The sequence below is a fragment of the Bos mutus genome, chromosome 1 (genome assembly GCF_027580195.1).
Source record: "Bos mutus isolate GX-2022 chromosome 1, NWIPB_WYAK_1.1, whole genome shotgun sequence".
NCBI classification, from domain to species: Eukaryota; Metazoa; Chordata; class Mammalia; order Artiodactyla; family Bovidae; genus Bos; species Bos mutus.
The window spans coordinates 147120118-147139788 of NC_091617.1; the positions used below are offsets into that span (position 1 = coordinate 147120118).

A 19671-nucleotide genomic window follows, 5' to 3' on the forward strand; every position below is an offset into this window, starting at 1 on the left:
TCTCCTGCCCTGCTGCTCGTGTTCGCCCAGTTTTCATTTTGGTCTGAAATGACTCTCAGAGTCTGGAAGAACCCCTGGGTTCTTGTGGTTTGGTCTCAGAGAGAATTAACGACTTTTAAACAAGGCCTGTAAAAATACCGCCATCTACTTTTGAAAGACGTTTTCTGAATGTGAAATCTATCTAAATAGTTACTGTTGAGGGTGGAAAGGATTTTGGAAATTGCAACAACAACTTATGGTCCCCTTTTAGAGACCACCGCGGAGTGCCAGACCGTCTTGTCTCTTTTCTTGGATGGGCCGACGCCATTATGCAGGGCCTTGCTTTTTAGATCTCCTTTTTTAAGACCACGTGTACAGAGTATAGTGGGGCTGAGGCCCTCCGAGGTGGTGTTTTCCTCAGACAGGGCAGAGAAATGATATAAAACAGGCATGTTTGGGGCGTCAGTTCAGAGCCCCAGGCTGGCTGGCAAGGGTGTCTTAGCAGCGAGAGAAGCCAGCCTGAGCGAGAGCCTCTGGGGTGCAGGTCGTGGATCGGATCCTGCTCTGGATTTCAGCCGGCCTGGGGTCCTGTATGTCTGCTTCTGGGACGTGATGGTCTTTTGTACAACAGTGTAGAAGGACAGCATCTCAGAATAGAGATCATCCTCTTTCTCCCCTTCTGCCGGCAGCTGCTGAGATGGGGTGCGGGTTGAACAAGCTGGAGAAACGTGACGACCGACGGCCTGGAAATATCTACTCGACGTTGAAGAGGCCCCAGGTGGAGACCAAGATAGACGTGTCCTACGAGTACCGCTTCCTGGAGTTCACCACGCTGAGCGCCGGTGAGCCGGGTGCTGGGGGCAGGGCCGGCGGGGGGCTGGGGCAGGCCGGGGGGACCTGGGGACAGGCTGGGGGGACCAAGATAGACGTGTCCTACGAGTACCGCTTCCTGGAGTTCACCACGCTGAGCGCCGGTGAGCCGGGCGCTGGGGGCAGGGCGGGCTGGGGGGGCGGGGGCAGGCTGGGGGGCCTGGGGGACCTGGGGACAGGCTGGGGGGCCTGGGGGGCAGGCTGGAGGGCCTGGGGACAGGCTGGGGGCCTGGGGGGCAGGCTGGAGGGCCTGGGGGGCTGGGGGGCCTGGGGACAGGCTAGGGGGACAGGCCAGGGGGCTGGGGACAGGCTGGGGGGGCAGGCCAGGGGGCTGGGGACAGGCTGGGGGGCCTGGGGGGCCTGGGGGCAGGCTGGAGGGACAGGCCGGGGGGCTGGGGACAGGCTGAGGGGACAGGCCGGGGGGCTGGGGACAGGCTCGGGGGACAGGCCGGGGGGCTGGGGACAGGCTGGGGGGACAGGCTGTGGGGGCCAGGGGGTCTGGGGGGATAGGCTGGGGGGTGGGGGGCGACTGACGGGGGTTTGTCGAGAAGGGACTCCTCTCAGGGAGCCGGGTGTCTAGGTGAGGTCTCTCACTTCTGCCAACTAGCAACTGATTTAAATGGAAGCGAATTAGAGCCAGGTGTGGGCCAGCTGGCACCCGGGGCGGGTTGAACACGGCCCACGGCCTGCCCGCTGGCAGAGCGTTTCACGGCAGGCCGGGTGAAGGAGGCTGTGGCCGTGTCTCCTTGCGGCCGTCTGTCCGTCCTCCCAGCTCCCCCCGCGCCTTGTCCACCGTCCTGCCTCAACCCCGCGTCCCACAGGCCCCGGGGCAGCTGATGAGCGAGGCCCAGCGTTTCCATCCGGAGCGCCGGCTGGCTGCGGAGACGGGGGCGGTGCTGCAGGGAAATCGCGTGGCCCGTCCTGGTGTCTCTCGTCCCCGTGAGGAACTCGACAGGCCGTGCCTGCAGGGTGGAAGCACGTAAACCAGGCTTCTGGAAGAGGGACCAGGGCGTTTTTCCTTGTGGGGGGGTCCCTCGAAGTGGGGAACCCAAACTGGACACTTGCCGACACGGGCATCTGAAGACTGACTTTCTTCTCCCTGTGAATGTGTTAAGCTTCTGATAAGAGAAGAGAATTCGTGGCTAGAAAGAGCCCTCTGAGGTGTGGGTTCAAGTCCTGGCTCTGCTGTGGACCTGCATCTGTGCAGCGGGTGCTGGTGGGGCAGCAGGGGGCACGCGTGTGGCTCCAGGTCGGCGGCTGGCCTCCCTGCCCACTCCCCTCCTCCCCGCCGCTGCCTGACCACCTCCACGCGGGGCCGACATCGCTCCCTGAGCCCCGGGTGGGGTGGGCGGCTGGGTGTCTCTACAGGGGCAGCCTGGGCACCCCTCACAGCCCCCCAAAGCCGACCCCTGGCTGTTCCCCTGATGAATAACCCCCGTTGTCCTCAGTGGCCAGACCCAACACCTCACTCACTGCGAACCACGCCTTCCCCTCCTCACCCACAGTTTCCAAGCCTCTTAAAGCGTCTTCCGAAAACGCTTGTGATGTCGCTGAACAATGTGAACAAAGCTGAACCCAAAAGCGTTCGGAGCATTTCATCAGCCGGTATTTGCTCAGTGAGGACTTGAATGCTTTTGACGTGCTGAGCCTGGTAGAGGGGTTAAGGAAAAGCCAGAGTGTGTACAGGAGCAAAGACCAAAAGGAAATGTAGCAAGATGTCAAACACGGTTTGTTAGGGCGCTGAGATGCAGGGGAGCTCTTTTTCTCTTTTTTGTAGTTTTGTACATCGCGGTTCTATTCATCACCAAGAGGAGTGGCGTTTTGCTTTCCTTGGTGATCACTTCCAGGAGCATAGACGGTGCCTCCCCACCCCCTGCCCCTGCAGCCACTGATTCTTGCTTGGCTCATCGCCTGAACTACCTTCCTGACTCCTGGCCAGTTTCTGGGCCGCCCTGTGCTGCAGGCACAGCACCCACACGGCTCTGCGGTTGGATCACGTTTTGTTGTCTGATTATAAAGTGGACATGTGTCCACTGAAAAAGTTAGGAAAACCCCGGAGCGATCCTCACTGGTCTCCCTGCTTCTCCCCTCTCCGCCCGCCCTCGGGTCTCGCCCCTGCCGTGGCTCCTGACCCCGGGGCACCAGCTTCCCTCCGCCTCATCCTCCCGCCGTCTGTCCGGCGTGTTCTGCTGCTTTGGCCTTGCTGTTGCTCAACAACCCCCCAGGCCTCCTCAGGGCCTTTGCACTGCCTGTTGCCTCTGCCCGGAAGTCCTCCCAGATACACCCTGGGCTCAAACCCTCAACCCCCTTCTCTGTGGAACCTCCCTGACCCCCTGTTTAAAACGTCCGCCTCCCCCGACTCCCCACCCCCTTCCCCTCTTGCTTATCCTCCTGGGGACTCCTGCCTTCAGCCTGCTCTGCATTTCGCTCGTTGAAATCTGTTTCCTTGCCTGTCCTCTGCCTGCCTTCTAACGCGGGGTCCCGTCTCACAGGAGCAGGGCTGTGTCTGTCTCCCCGCTGTGTGTCATCAGCGTTGAGCTCAGTGCCCCGCACACAGTGATGATGTTGAATGAATCCTCAGTGTATATTTTTGTGTCCTGCTTTTACACAGCTTAACGTTGTACAGTGAGGCACCCCCTGTGGTCCCTTGTGTTCCTAAAATACGGTTCAGTGGCCCTAAGTGCGAATCACTCAGGGTACCGTAAGTCACTCAGGGTACCGTAAATCACTCAGGGTACCGTAAATCACTCAGGGCACCGTCATTTATTTTGGGCCCCCCTTTTTGGACGTTATTTTGGGCTTTGGGCTATTATAAATAATGTGATCAGCAGCATTGTACGTAAATCTCTGCGTGCGTTTCTGATTATTTCCTCAGGAATACTGAGATGAGAGGTGTGGGTGTCGGGACCCTTAGTAACTTGGCACCTTGGCCCCTGGGTGGGACCTGCACTGCAGCTCAAGTCCCGCCATGCTGAGCCCTTTGGCGGTTCCTGGGTGATGACAAGGGGGCTCCCGCTGCTGCTCAGGCTGTGCGGACCCCCTCCCTCATCTCTGGAGGACCACATGCTAGGGCCCTCAGCCTTGCCCGCTGTCCCCACCAGGACCCCACCTCCAGCCTCCATGTTCTGGTGCCATCAGACCACCCTCTGCACAGGGCTTGCCCCGCCCCCTGTTGCCAGCATCCCACCCTGAAGTCCCTTCTGGACATCCGTCCCGTCAGAATCACACTTTTCTGCACGGCTGTTGCTCGTCCCCATTGTCTTTATGATCCTTTTATTCCATCATACGTTAAACTCTCGTCTTTCCTTCAGGGCAGAGACTAAGCTTTGCCCACCTTTCTGTTCATCTGTCTGGCTCACGCCTTCTGGCTGGGAACAGACAGTCGTTCTGGACAGCTGGGCTCCAGGAAGCCTGCAGGGTTTGCCGGCAGCCTGTCAAGGTCCTTTTCCAGAAAGTCTCCTGGGGCGTCCATCACTGCTCTGTATCAGAGCCTTCTATGTGCCAGGTCCTACGATGGCGCCTTGGACCCCTGATCTCATGTTTTAAACTCTTTGCAAACTTTGCCGACGTGTAACTTCAGCACGGCACACTGCACATCTTTAAAATGCCCAGACCCATGAAACCGTCACCTCATCAAGACGTTGGGTCACTTTCCCCCAAGTGTCCTCCTCCTCGAGTCCAGCCCTCTGTCCCCTGATGATATGCTCTGTCACTGACTTCATCTGTCTAGAATTGTCTATAAACGAAGTTGTTTCACTCTACTTACTTTGAGATCATTTATGTTGCCCGGTGTGGCAGTGGTTCATCCCTGTTCTCGCTGAGTAATCCTCAGGCGTGTGGATTTACCACGGTGTATTTTTCTCTTCACCTGTTGATGGACATTTGGGTCGTTTTCAGTTTGGGGCTTTTACGAATTAAGTTGCTATGAACACATGCCTTTGTGGGCTTCTTTGGTGGTTTTATCGCTGCTGTAACCTAGAGAGGTGTATGGGTACGCTTGTTTGTTTTTTTTGTTTTTTTTTTTGCAGAAGAGGAAATGGTCGTTCAGAGAGGTTAAGTAAGTTTTCTAAAGATGTGGTGCTGGGAACTGATTAGGGCAGAAGCTGAATCTGGGTCTCTTGGGCATCCAAGCTCGGGTGCCGTATAAGCTGCAAGGTCCCAGGTGGATAGGCGTGAACAGCAGTCAGCACGTTCTTGCCATAAAGCTTGTGTTACCGTGTAGAGGGGCTGAGATACCCCTCTTCTGTGTTGGGTTGCCATAGGAGATTTTTGAGGAGCACTTGATGTGCTTTTTTTTCATAGAGAAGATGCTTGTCCAACTCTCACATACTCCAAGTTGGGGATAGGGTGTTGTCCACTTCCAGCTGCTGCCTTAGGAGGGGGACCACACGCATTTTTAAAAAGAGTCAAGATCAGAGTCCGCCCTGTTTTTTCTGCCCCTGGCTCAGAGCTTGGTGCTTTTGTGGATGATTTTGGAACTTGCAACCTCGCTTGTAGCGCTGATGGGGGCGAAAAGCAGCAGGAAACTCACCGCGAAGTGCATAAGCTGCCAAAAATCTCAGTTCTGGGTGATTTGATTGGGCCTTCAATTTTCAATTAACTCTGATCACCGAGGGGTGAACGTGCCCTTCGACGGGTTTCCTCGCAGGTGGAGGCCCATAAAGCATCGCGATTCCTGCAGAAGGGTGCCTCGTTAGCCCTTTTATGTGTGCGGCTTGCCAGCTTCTCGGTGCCAGGCCACTGACACCACTCGAAAGCTACCTGTGAGAGTCCATGGTGTTTGTAACAGGAGCAGTGGGCACAGTCTGCGACCCGTAGGGCGACAGTAATGCCTCGGGCATGACCTTTGCCTGACTGTGTGGCCCCGCACTGTCCAGGACAGGAGCCACCAGCCATGTGGCAGTTTAGTATAACAGTTAACACTGAGTGAAATAAATGCATGAAACAAATATATGAATACAAATGAATGAAATATATGAAAAAACAGGAATCAAAGTAAAAATCCGTTGCTCTGCCATCCCGGGCACATGTCATGTGCTCAGCAGATGCGTGTGGCTCATGGCTACTGTACCGGGCATCGCAGAGGACTCACCCCCAGAGCAGACGGTCCTGTGGGGCGGTGCTCTCCCGGTCGGTTTTCGAGGTAGGAAGAGTCGGTTCCAGGTCTGACTCTGCATCCCTAATCCGATTAACGTACCGTTTGTGTTATGAAAGCTTGCTCCTGGCCTCACTAGGGGCCGTAGGATGACTGTTCATCGACGTCACACATATTTACTGACTGCAGACTGGACCCAGCTGTTGTGTCTGGAGCTGTAGCAAAGTTCTCCAGATGATATTTATTTTTAATTGCGGCTCTGGAGGCTGAAGGTCCACGATCGGGGGGCCTGCAGGGCCGGGTTCTGGTGGGAGCTCTCTTCCTGACCCGTGGACAGCCACCTTCCTGCTGCGTCTTCACCCCTGAGTGAGACAGAGCGCCCCTTTCCTGTCTCTTCTTGTGAGGTCGTTGGTCTTATGGGAATAGAGTCCCACCCTTATGACCTCATTTCCTTAGTTACTTGTGTCATGGCCTGCTCAGTCGTGTCTGATTCTTTGCAACCTCAAGGAGTGTAGCTCATCAGGCGCCTCTGTCCATGGAGTTTTCCAGGCAAGAATACTGGAGTGGATTGCCATTTTTTTTCCCCTCCAGGGGAACTTCCTGACCCAGAGATTGAACCCATGTCTCCCATGGCCCCTGCATTAACAGGTGGATTCTTCACTGCTGGGCCACCTGGGAAGCCCCAAAACATGGCACCTTAGTTACTTCCTCACCCTCAATACTCTCACCCTGGGAGCTGGGGCTTCAGCATCTGGATTTCAAAGGGACACCATTCAGTCCATACCACTGGCCTAGCCTACTGGTCTACATTGCTCGGCATCTTACAGATGAAGAGCCAAGTCACTAGAGTGCTGGTGATGGAGGGGATGTGGTGAAAGGTTCCCTTGTTGGAAGATGTGTGTGTGTCAAGGAAGGTTTGAGACCTGCAGCTGGATTTGGAGTCAGCCAGGTGGAGAAGGTGTTGGAGAAGGCTCTTGAGAGTCCCTTGGACTGCAAGGAGATCCAACCAGTCCATCCTAAAGAAAGTCAGTCTTGGGTGTTCATTGGAAGGACTGATGTTGAAGCTGAAACTCCAATACTTTGGCCACCTCATGTGAAGAGTTGACTCATTGGAAAAGACTCTGATGCTGGGAAAGATTGAAGGCGGGAGGAGAAGGGGATGACAGAGGATGAGATAGTTGGATGGCATCACTGATTCAATGGACATGAGTTTGGGTAAGCTCCAGGAGTTGGTGAAGGACAGGGAAGCTGGGTGTGCTGTGGTCCATGGGGTCACGAACAGTCAGACATGACTGAGTGACTGAACAACAAGGTGGCGAATGAGGCTGGGAATAGATGATCCTTTTCAGGTAAAGGGGACAACCTGTGGGAGGGGCCAGAACATACAGACTTGAGAAGCCACGGGCAGTTCAAGTTGATTGGTGTGTGTCCTTTTGGGGGCCACATGACTGAAGGTCTTAGGTCTTGGACCGAGGAGTCTAGTCTCTCTCAAGAGCTCTAAAGGCTCTTGAGATGGGGCTAGGGTAGGTGACACAATCAGATTTGTGTTCTGGAAAGCTAGCTCTGGGTTTAGAAAGAGAACGGATGGAAGGAAGGGGTAAAACTGGGGGAGAGGAGACCATCTTGAAGCCGTTGCAATCATGAGCAGGGAGTGAAGGTGGCTGTCGGGACAAGAGGGTGGGTGGGTTGAGAGAAGTCAGCGGGTGGACCCAGGGCCTGACTGGCCGGTGAGGGGGTGGGGGGTAGAGGTGGAGGTGGCTTAGCTGGATACCTGGCTGGCTGGCACGGGGGCTGCACAATCAATGCTCTGATTCTGCTTTAAAGCATTGACTTTTTTTTAATTCGAATGGAGTTGCTTTACACCGTTGTGTTAGTTTCGTCTGTACAGCGGCGTGAATCAGCCGTATTCACACATATCTCCCTCCCCGCTGGGCCTCCCTCCCAACCCCCACCCCGCTCCCAGGTCATCACGGAGCACCAAGCTGAGCTCCCTGTGCTGCACAGCGGCTTCCCACTAGTGATCTGTTTTACACATAACAGTGTGTATGTCCCAATACAGCATTTCCTTTTTAAAAACCAGTTTATTATTTATTTTGCATGGGCTGGATCTTTGTTCCCTGGTGGTCCAGTGGATAAGACTCTGTGCTCCCAATACAGGGGGCACAGTTTCTAACTCTGATCGGGAACTCAGATCCTACTTACCATACCTGGGCCCGTGCACCGCAACTAAAGCATTTTCAGATAATGCTTGCAAGGAGCCTGAGAGCCGGAGGGAAGGCTCTCTCTCTCTCGCTTTCTCTCTCTCTTCTTCAGATGAGATTGCCTTGACAGGTAGTAGTACTAAGTGGGACCAGAATCCAGTGTTTGAACTCCCTTGACATAGGACCTTTCTACTGCACGTGAAAGGGAGCTCTCAGACCTCCTGAATGATGTCTCAGTCTAAAAAAGAACTTTACTGGGATCTAACCATAAAATGCACCCATGTGAGGTGTATGGCTTGATGAGATTTGGTAACTGAAACACCCTTGTGATTACCACCACACTCAGGATCTAGAACGCTTCCATCGCCCCCGAGGATTCCCTGCCCTAGACAGCCCCTGATTGGCCTTCGGTCACTGTAGATTCACCTGCTCCTTCTAGAATAGTATAGCAGTGTCATCACACAGCGTGTATGCCTTTGTGTCTGACTTCTTCAACTCGGCATAATGCTTCGGGGATTCATCCATGCCACTGTATGTATCGAGAATGCCGTCGTGCGCGTGCCGCTCGCCGCAGCGCGGCGTGCCGTCCGTCGTGCAAGCTTCGGCGCGGCGTGCCGTCGCGCTTCCGCGCCGCGTGCCGTCGCGCTTCCGCGCAGCGTGCCGTCGCGCTTCCGCGCAGCGTGCCGTCGCGCTTCCGCGCAGCGTGCCGTCGCGCTTCCGCGCAGCGTGCCGTCGCGCTTCCGCGCAGCGTGCCGTCGCGCTTCCGCGCAGCGTGCCGTCGTTCGGATGTGCGGCAGTGTTTTTAATCATTTCTTGTTGAACACTTGGGCTGTTTCCAGTTTGGGGCTATTCTCAACTAAGCTGCTATGAACGTTTGTGGACGAGCCTTGTGAGGACCTGTGTTTTCATTTCTGTTGTGTAAATATGAGGGGTGGGATTTCCCAGTTGTGTGGTAAATGTATCATTTACCTTTATGAGAAACTGCGCACTGCTCTCCAGAGTAGCTGTACCATTTTACATTTCAGACGATACATGAAGGGTGGTGGGGCTTTCCCAGGTCTGTGGTAAAGAATCCACCTGCCAAAGCAGGAGACGCAGGAGATGTGGGTTCGATCCCTGCGTCGGGAGGATCCCCCGGAGGAGGAAATGGCAGCCCAGTGTTCTTGCCTGGAGAATCCCATGGACAGAGGAGCCTGGCGGATACAGTCCGTAGGGTTGCAAAGAGTTGGACGAGACTGAGCCCACGCACCGCACCTATTTGATGGGTAGCGGATTCAGTTCTTCACTTGTGATGATTACAGATGCCGTGCATTCAGTACCTGTATGTGTGCGGTCAGTCTCATCTGACTCTTTGCGACCCCGTGGACTGTAGCCTGCAAGGCTCCTCTGTCCAGGGGATTTTCCAGGCAAGAACACTGGAGTGGGTTGCCATTTCCTCCTCCAGGGGATCTTCCCGACCCTGAGATGGAAGCAGTGTCTTTTGCATTGGCAGCCTGGTTCCTTTACCTCTGTGCCACCTGGGAACCCCAATTCAGCACCTAGTGTGTGTCAATTAATTTTAAATGAAGTAACAACAGTCTCACGAGGTAGGTGAAGGTACCTCCAGGGTATAGAAGGACGAATTGAGGTCTCGAGTTTGGGGAGGTTATACTCGTGACTTGCTGTAGGCCACCAAGCAGCTGGATATTTGTAGCAAATTCCATCATCTTTCTGAGCAGCAGAGCCTTCACTCTGGTCTGCTTTTGATTCCTGAATCGCCTGCGTGCTGTGGTGGGTTTTAGCTGCATTGAAGGGCTTCACCGTGAAACCACCGAGAAGTGCCTCATGCTCTGCTGCGCATCTGCTTCAAGCTCGTCTTCTGTTTTTTCGCTTAAATTCTTGCTTGTAAAACATTCCCATGACACACATTACAATTTCTAGGATCAGCTCACATTGCCACATTTTTAAAATTCCCGTCTTTGTGGTTTTCCTGTCTCAGAGGTCTTGAAGAGCTGACCTTTGGGGTTTTTTTGCTCCGACATTGTGCTGACCAGGCTCATACTTGCGTTTTGACTGCCAGCATTTTAGCCTTAAGCCCTGTGGATAAATTTTGGGTGGTCATGGGAATAACACAGGGTCACATTAATTATTCAAAACATGTATATTGTGCAATGAATCATTTAAGGGTCCAATTTTTACTTCACTTCCAGTCTGGGTAATCTTATCCCTAAGCACGACTGCAGAAGCAGCTGCTAATCATTGTCTCTTTAAGTTGTTCTTTTAATCTCTCCTCCCAACTGGGATAGAGTCACCCAAAGAGATGGATCACAGTTTACTTTAAGGTCTAAAAACTAGCAGGTTAAAGTGTTTTGGGGCCAAGAGCCTGGGTGCTGAGTGACTTGTTATAAATCTTGGTACTGCTAGCCTGTTGGATTTCATGGGTTGTTGGGGGAGGTGATAAGAAAATCTAAAATGTCATCAAAAATGATGTTAACCTCCAGAGAAAGACTCTGGGCCTTAAGAACGAATCATTTCACTAAAGGCATGGTTCTCTAACTTGATAGTGAGTCAGAGTCACCTGAAAAGCCCTTTGACACCCAGACTCCTGGGCCCCAGAACTTCTGACTCATTAGTCTGGGGCCGAGCTGGGGAATGCTGCTGCCACAAGTTCCCAGGTGACGCTGATACGACTCATCTGGGGACCACGCTGAGAACCTTCCGAGACCAAGTGGGCTGCAAGTTTCTTTGATTTGCGTGGAGAAGGACGAGAGAAACGATACTGGTGTGACTTTTTAAAGTATGAAATAAACTTTAGTAAATATTTGCATACATAACTATGTGTTCTGACTAGTTCAGATTTTATTTCCCTGAAGGAGCTTGCCATGTATTTGCTGCCGGTGGAGCACAGTGATTCCAACTTTGGTTAAAAGGTTCCCATGCCGGGCTGCACCCCAGGCCCCTGAAGTCCATCTTGGGAGAGGCAGCCAGGCCTGGGTGCTTTTTGAGACTGTGGGTGAAGCCGTGGGCAGCCATGGTGGAGGGCAAGTGGGAGGCAGTGGTGAAGTGCCAGGCGGTCAGTCCCAGCCTGGTATCCCAGCTGCTCACCATCAGGTGGGTCACCTGTTCTGAGGTTTCGTTTCCCTTCAGCCCTGGGAGATGTCTGTAACTCCTGCAGGTCACCTCCAGCTCCCTGAAGCCTGGGCCTTTCCCCAGCGTGCCGAGCAGGAGACATGGTGTGGTTTGGAAAAATGGCGCAAACAGTTCTTCTCCAACTTTAGCAACAACAGAATCACCGGGTGGGCTTGTGGGTTCAGATTACTGAGCCCCTGTCCGTGGCGTTTGTCATCTGGATGTCTGGGGTAGAGGCCCAGGATTTTGCACGTCTAGCAAGTTACCGGGTGATGCTGCTGTTTGCCGTTGCTGCCGTGGGGACCACCTTGAAACCCACTGGACTGGCCCGTGGGCAGTAGGTTCCCACCAGCAGCTGCAATCATTCTCCTGGCCTGAGTCCCCCACATCTCCGTTGTCACCGAAACCCAGCCTCCCCAGGGCCCCCCGCAGACTTCAGTCTGTCATGAAACCAGTGTTTCTAAACTGCTTTCCTCCTCTCTGAGCAGACACGCAGCACTGCCTCGCTGGTCCTGAGCTGGGCCTTCTGTTTCTCCCCTTTGCCTCGGTGTGAACCATCCACCCGTGGGGCACTCCCCGCCCCAACCCCTGCACACAGCCCAAGGCTCCCTAGGGTCCCCGCCCTCCTTCATGGTCCTGGAAAAGCTTCACCTGTTCCAGGCTGTCTTCCCTGAGAGCTCAGCTCTTGGGGGTGACCGGCGCTATGGAGGGGGATGGGAGCGCGTGGGTTTGGGGATTAGAGGCTGTATGGTTGGGAATGAGTGTTTGCAGGGAGGTTGCTGGGCTCAGCTGAAGGCCGAGGAGTGAGAGGTGGGTCTCAGTCCAGCCGCTCAGTCGTGTCCGACTCTTTGCAACCCCACGGACTGCAGCATGCCAGGCCTCCCTGTCCCATCACCGACTCCTGGAGCTTGCTCAAACTCATGTCCGTTGAGTCAGTGATGCCATCCAACTGTCTGATCCCCGTCATCCCCTTCTCCTCCTGCCTTCGATCTTTCCCAGCATTAGGGTCTTTTCAAATGAGTCAGCTCTTTGCATCAGGTGACCAAAGTTTTGGAGTTTCAGCTTCAGCATCAGTCCTTCCAGTGAATAATCAGACTGATTTCCTTTAGGATGGACTGGTTGGATCTCCTTACAGTCCAAGAAGTCTCAAGAGTCTTCTCCAACACCACAGTTCAAAAGCATCAATTCTTCCGCGCTCAGCTTTCTTTATGGTCCAACTCTCACATCCATACATGACCACTGGAAAAACCATTGCCTTGACTAGACGGGCCTTTGTTGGCAAAGTAATGTCTCTGCTTTTTAATGTGCTGTCTAGGTGGGTCATAACTTTTCTTCCAAGGAGCAAGAGGTGGGGGTCTAGGGAACAGTTTTGTGCTGGCTAACAGGTGTGTTGCCAGTGATCTGCAGAAGACCCTTCTTGGACCAGGGTCTTGACTCCTGAGTGTGCCCTTCCCTCTTGTCCAGGCTTGAAGGGGAGGCGTAGGACAGTCAGTGTACTGTGGCTTGACCAGAAAATGCCAGGCATATTAGGGGCCCAGTTACACCCACAACATCTAAGCAGACCTTTGTTTTCGCTTACACAGCTCATCACGTCTAGCTGGAAACACTGCTCCTTAGCAGGAGGTCTGCAGATGCACTTGGGCCTCGGGGGCCACATGTCCGGCCTCCTCCTGCTCCTCCTCGGGAAGCCTTTGCTGCTCCCTGCACCCCATTTCTACTCCGTTACTGCCCTCGCCAGTGTGACCAGACCCATAGAGGTCACCTCGATCCTGGGCGTATATTCAGAGAAAGCTATAATTCAGAAAGATCCATGCACCCCTCTCTTCATGGCAGCACTATTTACAGTAACCAAGATGGGAAAGCAACTTAAGGTGTCCATCGACAGATGAATGGATAAAGAAGATGTGATACACACACACACACACACACACACAGAGGAATACTACTTAGCCATGAAAAGAATGAAATAATGCCATTTGTAGCAATGTGGATGACCTGGAAATGATCATAGCAAGTGAAGTAAGCCAGCCAAAGACAAATGTCATATGACATCGCTGATATGTGGAATCTTAAGAAAAGAAGGGACACAAATGAGCTTATTTACAAAACAGAAAGAGAGTCACAGACAAGGAAGACGACCTTACGGTTACCAAGGTGAGAGGCGTGGGGGGAGGGGTCAATTGGTAATTTGGGATGAATGTATGCACACTACTGTATATAAAGTAAATAACAACAGAGACCCACTTGTGTAGACAGGGAACTATACTCAATATTTAGTAATAACCTGTGAGGGGAAAGAATCTGAAAAAGTATATGTATATACACACACACACACACACATCCATAGGCATGTATGTATTCACAACTGAATCACTGTGCTGTATACCTAAAACTAACATGCATTGTACATCGACTGTACCTCAATAGAAAAATCAAAGAGAAGTGACCTGGAGGTGACCAGAGAACAGTGTTGATGGACTGAGCTTGAGTGCAGTGGGTCAGGGTGCTCCCAGGACACCTGGCCGCCCGACCCCTGACTGCAGTTGTCTGCGCTGCAGGTGTGAGCCCCCCGTTTCAGGGAAGCCCTCAGCTCAGGGAAGGAAGGAAGAGCCCTGGGGGATGGGTGGTTATTTGCATTACAGGAGGATTCTCGGTTTAAAGTGGCTTTCACCATGGGGTTCCTTTCCTGGAGCCTGAGTGCCCTGAAGTGTTTGTTTTGCCATCCATAACGAGGTGTTTATTACCGCTCTAAATATGATACCTGCAGCTTTAGAACATAACAAATTCATCTGTAACATTTGCCGCTCTTCCGCAGAATCGAACATGAAGGCTCTGATGTTGATGGTGTATTTTTTTTTTCAGGGAAAACAAACAAACAGACCTTGAGGCAAAATGTCAGAAGCCAGGAAGGAGGGTGAATAGAAGCAGCTCTTGAGGCTGTGGCATAAGGCAGGGGTTCCCAGTCTGTGTTGGGGGGATAGCTTTTCATGTCTCCCTGTCGTGAAGCTCGTCCCTGAGGGGAGGGTCCTCCTGCTGCAGCCCTGAATCTTGGTGGCAGAAGGCCCGTCTGCGTCGGTGTCCTCTGTGGTTGGCTGAGGTTGTCCGTAGGTGATGAGGTGTGGACAGGAGCTGCGTGTGGTGATAAGGGTATTATTACCGTGGGTAGCAGTAACAGCGGTGATGACTGCCAGTGAGCCACGCACCATGCCTGGGATGAGTTCACCCTCAGGGCATCCTGACTTTGGAGATGAGGAAATGGGCCTCAGAGAGGTTATCCAGCATGCCCACGGTCACACAGCATGTACGTGGTGGGGCAGGCATCGGAACTCAGACAAGTGCTTTGCTTGTGACCAGAGCTGGCTGTTGAGCAGGGCTCCCGGGCACAGCCCTGAGGCTTAGTAGACCCCGATCTGCGACCCCAAGACCCCAGCAGGCAGGGCTCTGCCTGCAATGGGCCCTGCTCTAGGGAGAACTTACCCACATGGTTTGGTGACTCAGGGAGGGCGTGGGGGTGAAAATAGCCACTGAGTGTGATGCCGCGTGGGTTGCCGCTCGGCTTCGTTGTCTTTGTCTCAAGCAATCGGCAACAGCCCTGGAGGTGATTTTCAGTCCCGGGTATGGACAAGGAGGCTCAAGCCCAGGGCAATTCCATGCCAAAGCTCCGGTCTCCCTGCTGCCAGGGCCCTCAAGACCTGGGGATGGGGAACCACGTCAAGATCACAGTGCCCATGACCTGCTGAGAATCACCGGTGTTCGTGTGTGCCAAGATCACGAATGTCGGTTCCTAACCCGCTGCGGCAGAGTGTGGCCTTCCGTTTGTTGCTGGTTTTAGATCGGGCTGTTTGACCTCCAGCTCAGGTTTGGAGGCCAAGTGTGAAGTGGGTGCGTGTGGAAGGCTGCCACGCAGTCCCAGATTTGTCGGCGTGCCAGAGTCGGAGCTCGTCCTCTGCTGAATATAGACTCCTCCTCTGCTGAAAATAGTGCGGGCAGTAGGTAGGGAAACATTTTTCTTTCCTAGAAAATCGCTCCCTGCGCCTCTGGGTTGCCTTGACTTCTGTGAAACCATCTGTTCCTTCCGATGTAATTTCCAGACTATTAGATTAAACAGTTTCTCCTGCCCCACTTTGCAGCTTCTGTTTCCGTTCACTGTTCATTAATAAATTGCATGGTGGAGTTTTCATGGCGGGTTGGGGGGGGGCCGCGTGGCGTGTGTATATTTACTTAATTTCAGCTTGGGCAATGGCAATTGTTTGGGCCTGTGAATTTCTTTGATTTCCTGCGTGTGTTTCATTTTTGTTTTTACTTTCTGTAATTGCTAAGAGTTGGTTGCATTTTTTGTTGTTTTGTTTTTGAGACTCATGAAAGGAAGTCAGTTGCATGAGTTAGGAGCTGAGGTTCTGGTGGGGAGGCATGCTAAAGACAGATCCTGTTTTTAAACAGAAGATATGAAGAATTGGTAAGGAAATCGGCTCCCATAAAACATGTCTCACTGCAGATGAATACACTCATATGGAGTCTTCGGGGATTTTTAAAGATAAATGAGATAATATGTGTGACGTGGCTTTAAGCTTTTCTGAGCACAGCAACTACATTTATCTTCTGTATGGTTGTTGCTTTTGCTAATGCAACCAAACCTGCTATTAGTATTAATGTTATTGTTAGATATTCACTAATGGAGGTGATACGATTTAAGAGGGACGAGGGTGTTCTTTGCATTCCTTTCTTAATGTAAAAACTCTTCTTGCTGCTTCCCCAGTGTCTCTACATCCATATGAGGAAACAGCACTCAGTCTTGTGTGAAAATGGGCTCAGAGGGCTGTGTGTGTGTGTGTGTGTGTGTGTGTGTGTGTCTGTGCAAGCAGTAAATCTTAGCAACTTAAGCCTTCCTTCAGTAGAATGAAACTTGGTGATGACTGTGATGTGTCAGAGCAAAACCAAATTCTTTTTCTGTAGGGATTCATGAAAGTGGCACTGTGGTCATGATAATAATTTTTATCTCATTTGGTTAAAACAGAACAGAAAACAAGTTAATGTGCTATGGATCCTGTTAATTGATTATGGGTATTAGCTCTATTGCATCAAAGAATTTTTATAGGAATGCTTTAGACAATGCTTGGACCAGATTTCATGCGTGCTTCGGAAGAAAGGTGGCCTGTTGAATTTTATCTATGAAGTATTTTCAAATAGTGTGAAAATGCAGGTGATTCTGCCTTCAGGTCACTTGTCACTGTCATTAATTCTGGAGAGTCATCTTCCCAGTTCTGTGTTTCAGACGTGCCTTAAGCTGTCCTTTGTTTACAGGTCAGATCTCCTGATAAATAAGAATGAGGTGTGCAGTGGGTACTTGCTGGAGTCATCAGCAGCCGAGGTTTATTTCTGTTCTGTTGCATAAACATGCTTTTCTGGTGCATATATGATTCATACGGAGGAGGATACCTTCTTTTGACAGCCTTATGGGGCCCTCCTAAAAGAGGATGGGGGTTATTTCAGTTGGGCATCTCAGGTGTAGATTCTGAGTTGGTTGTTAAGCATGAAGATGGTATGGAGCTGTACGGAATGCATGTTGCCTTTGATGGTGATCTGTTCCTAAAGGAGCTGGCATACTTGGTGGGTGGACTTTCTTTAATGGAGAAGGCAGTCCTGTCTGACAGGGTTATTCAACAACATGAATTCATTGGATATTTATTGATTACCTGCCCTTTCTCTGGCTCCAGGCTGGGCCTGCACAGATGAACAAGATGGCGAGGCCTCCTATCATAGGAACCAGTGTCTGAATCCTCCCCGTGCAGTTCAGCCTTATAATGTCCCAGCCCAGTGCCCGTTTTCCCATATCCGGAAACCCGTCCACTGGGGCCACAGCCTTAACAGAGTCTGTGTGTTATCCCGGGAAAGCATCGTCCTTGATTTCCCATGATTTGTCTTTGATTTGGAGGGCCCTGCATGGCTGGAGACTTGTCTGTTCTTTGGTGGGAGCAGGAAAGCCCTGGAGATCTTAGACCAGGTGTGATCCCTTGTCTCACCCCCCTGCCGCTTGGAAAAACCCCTGGATTAGTGGCTCAGTCATACCAACTTCCTGGGGCTGGGGACTCATCAGGGCTGTTTGTGCCCACAGACTGAGCTTTGGGGGGCTTAAAAGAAGCACCCATCATGCCCTGGCCGCGTGCTGCAGGCTTCCTGCCCACTGTGGCTCTCTTGGTGAGACACGGTATGTTGGTCTAGAGTGAGATGAACCCTGTGAGAGAAACAGCATTCCTGGTTCCTCCAGCAGCCTGGGCAGAGATGGTGCTGGAGAGCTGACGGGCGGGAGGAGGGCACCGGGGGTCTGCTGGATCCGTGCTTTATCCTCCAGGCCGGTGGCCCAGCTTTGCATGTCTAAAACCACTGTTCTCTGCCAATCTGGAAACTGTAAATTAGAGCAGAAACTTGCTCTTTTTTTTTGCCTACCTGGTGATTTATTACCGTGGACTTCATACAAATGGCTTAGACTAAAATTGCTAAAATCCAAGAAAGCTTTTCTCTAAGAGTCTTTCCTTTCTCTGCTGTAAGTGAGAAGCCAGACGTGGCTTAGTCAGGTGATGGGGGGCCAGTGCCCCCAGAGAGGTGGACCAGCCAAGATTGTGTGCTGGGAACTGGGGTGGAATCTTGAGTCCTGGGGAGAGCTTGGAGTTGAGAGCCAAGTTAATGAAGGTGCAAACAGCTTTCTCAGAAGGTAAAGAATCCGCCTGCAGTGCGAGAGATCTGAGTTCGATTCCTGGGTCAAGAAGATCCCCTGGAGGAGGGAGTAGCCACTCACTCCAATACTCTTGCCTTGGAGTTTGCACTCCAAATTCCATGGATAGAGGAGCCTGGAGGGCTGCGGTCCATGGGGTCCCAGAGCCAGACACCGCTGGGCAACTAATCCTCTTCTGCTTACTGGTTGTATGATACTCAGCAGCATAGGGGTGCCGTCCAAGCTGTCCCCCAGGGCCCCCTGCCTCCTGGTGGCCACCCCTCTGTGGAGCCTGCTGCCCTGGGTGTAGGAGAACCCAGTGACGACCCGCTCCTCGGGAAAGTGAGGGGATGCCACTTCTGAGACTTCATTGTACAAAGACGCTGGCCTGCGTCTCGGTCTCTCCCGCTCCCGTGCTTCCGGCTTCTGAGAGCAGCCGGCTGCCGTGTTGTAAGCGGCCCAGGGGAGAGACTCACGTGGACTCCTGCCGACAGCAGTGAGGAACGGGGTCTCGTCCAGCAGCCCTGAGGACCTGCGGGCAGCACCCGTGTTCGTGAGCGTGGAAGTGGGTCCTCTTGCAGCGATCACGAGATCCTTCCACCCCGGCCGATGCCCTCAGGCCACTCATCAGAGGCCTGGAGCCGAGGCCCGCAGCTAGGCTGCCCCTGGACTCCTGACTCATAGAGACTGCGAGCTAAGAAACGTTTGTTGTTTTAGGTCACCGTGTTTTGGGATCATTTGCTACGTGTCCCTGCAGGCCGTGTAGGTTACAAGTCTTGCTTCTCGGACTTGCCACGTGGTCCCGGGGCTGGGAATCCACCGGCCGGTGCCAGGGACATGGCTTCGATGCCTGGTCTGGGAAGATGCCCCGCGCCGCGGGACAGCTAAGCATGGTGCCGTAACTGCTGAAGCCCGTGTGCGCGAGAGCCTGTGCTCTGAAATGAGAGAAGCCACTGCAACAGTAGACCCAACTCAGTGCAACTGGAGAGAGTCCATACAGAGCGCTGTAGACTCAGCACAGCCAAAAATAAAGAAAGAAACAGACAGTTTTTTCAAAAAGAGGTCTTGCTTCTTTATGAGAGGCAGTGTTGTGAGTAGTTGAGAGTGCAGACTCTAGAGCCAGACGTCAAATTCTGGTTCTGCCATCGATTAGCTGTGTGACTCTGAGAAGGTCATTTTACCTCTCTGTTACAGGGTCGTCATCTGTAAAGGGGACATGTAGTTTTTGGCTTCTAGCGTCTACGTTCTAGGAAAACTAGCTTTAAGAGGGTAGGTGGGTTTTAACAGACACAGTCCTCTTTCTGCCACGATGAGTAGAAAGAGGGGCCACTTGAATAGCTTTCGTGACTCTTCCAGCCTCTTAGGTGCCTGCCCTTGGACTGAGGGCGGTTTTCCAGGGGAAGGGGCAGCTGGCACGTAGCCCCTGGGGGAGGGGTGCTCGAGTCTCTTAAATGACAGCCGTCAACAGGGATGATCCCTGCCCTGGGTGGTCTGCCAGTCCAGAAGCAGAGGACCACCGCTTGTTTTTCCACCCTTTTCTTTTCTTTGATGCCGTGAGCTGTGTCCATAGCATCTCAAGTTTCACGTCGTAGGCCTTGCTAAGCGGAATGCGTCTTTTCTCAAGACTAAATTCTGTGTTTAAGAAAAGCTTTCTGCTTTGCCACGGTTATTCTTCGGCCTATATGTAAATCAGTCACTAAGCCTGGCTT

The 19671-nt window shown here is 52.7% G+C and overlaps 1 protein-coding gene across 2 annotated transcripts in view; it reads left to right on the top strand.

Annotated features, from left to right (window-relative positions):
- The window catches only part of RFTN1 (raftlin, lipid raft linker 1), a 228494-nt gene that overhangs the window by 17537 nt on the left and 191286 nt on the right, over nucleotides 1–19671 (top strand). For both annotated transcript variants that reach the window (XM_070377114.1, XM_070377103.1), the window contains exon 2: nucleotides 669–821. In XM_070377114.1, the coding sequence (XP_070233215.1) occupies nucleotides 677–821 (145 nt within the window). In that variant the 5' untranslated portion in view covers nucleotides 669–676. The remainder of the gene's footprint in view (nucleotides 1–668; nucleotides 822–19671) is intronic.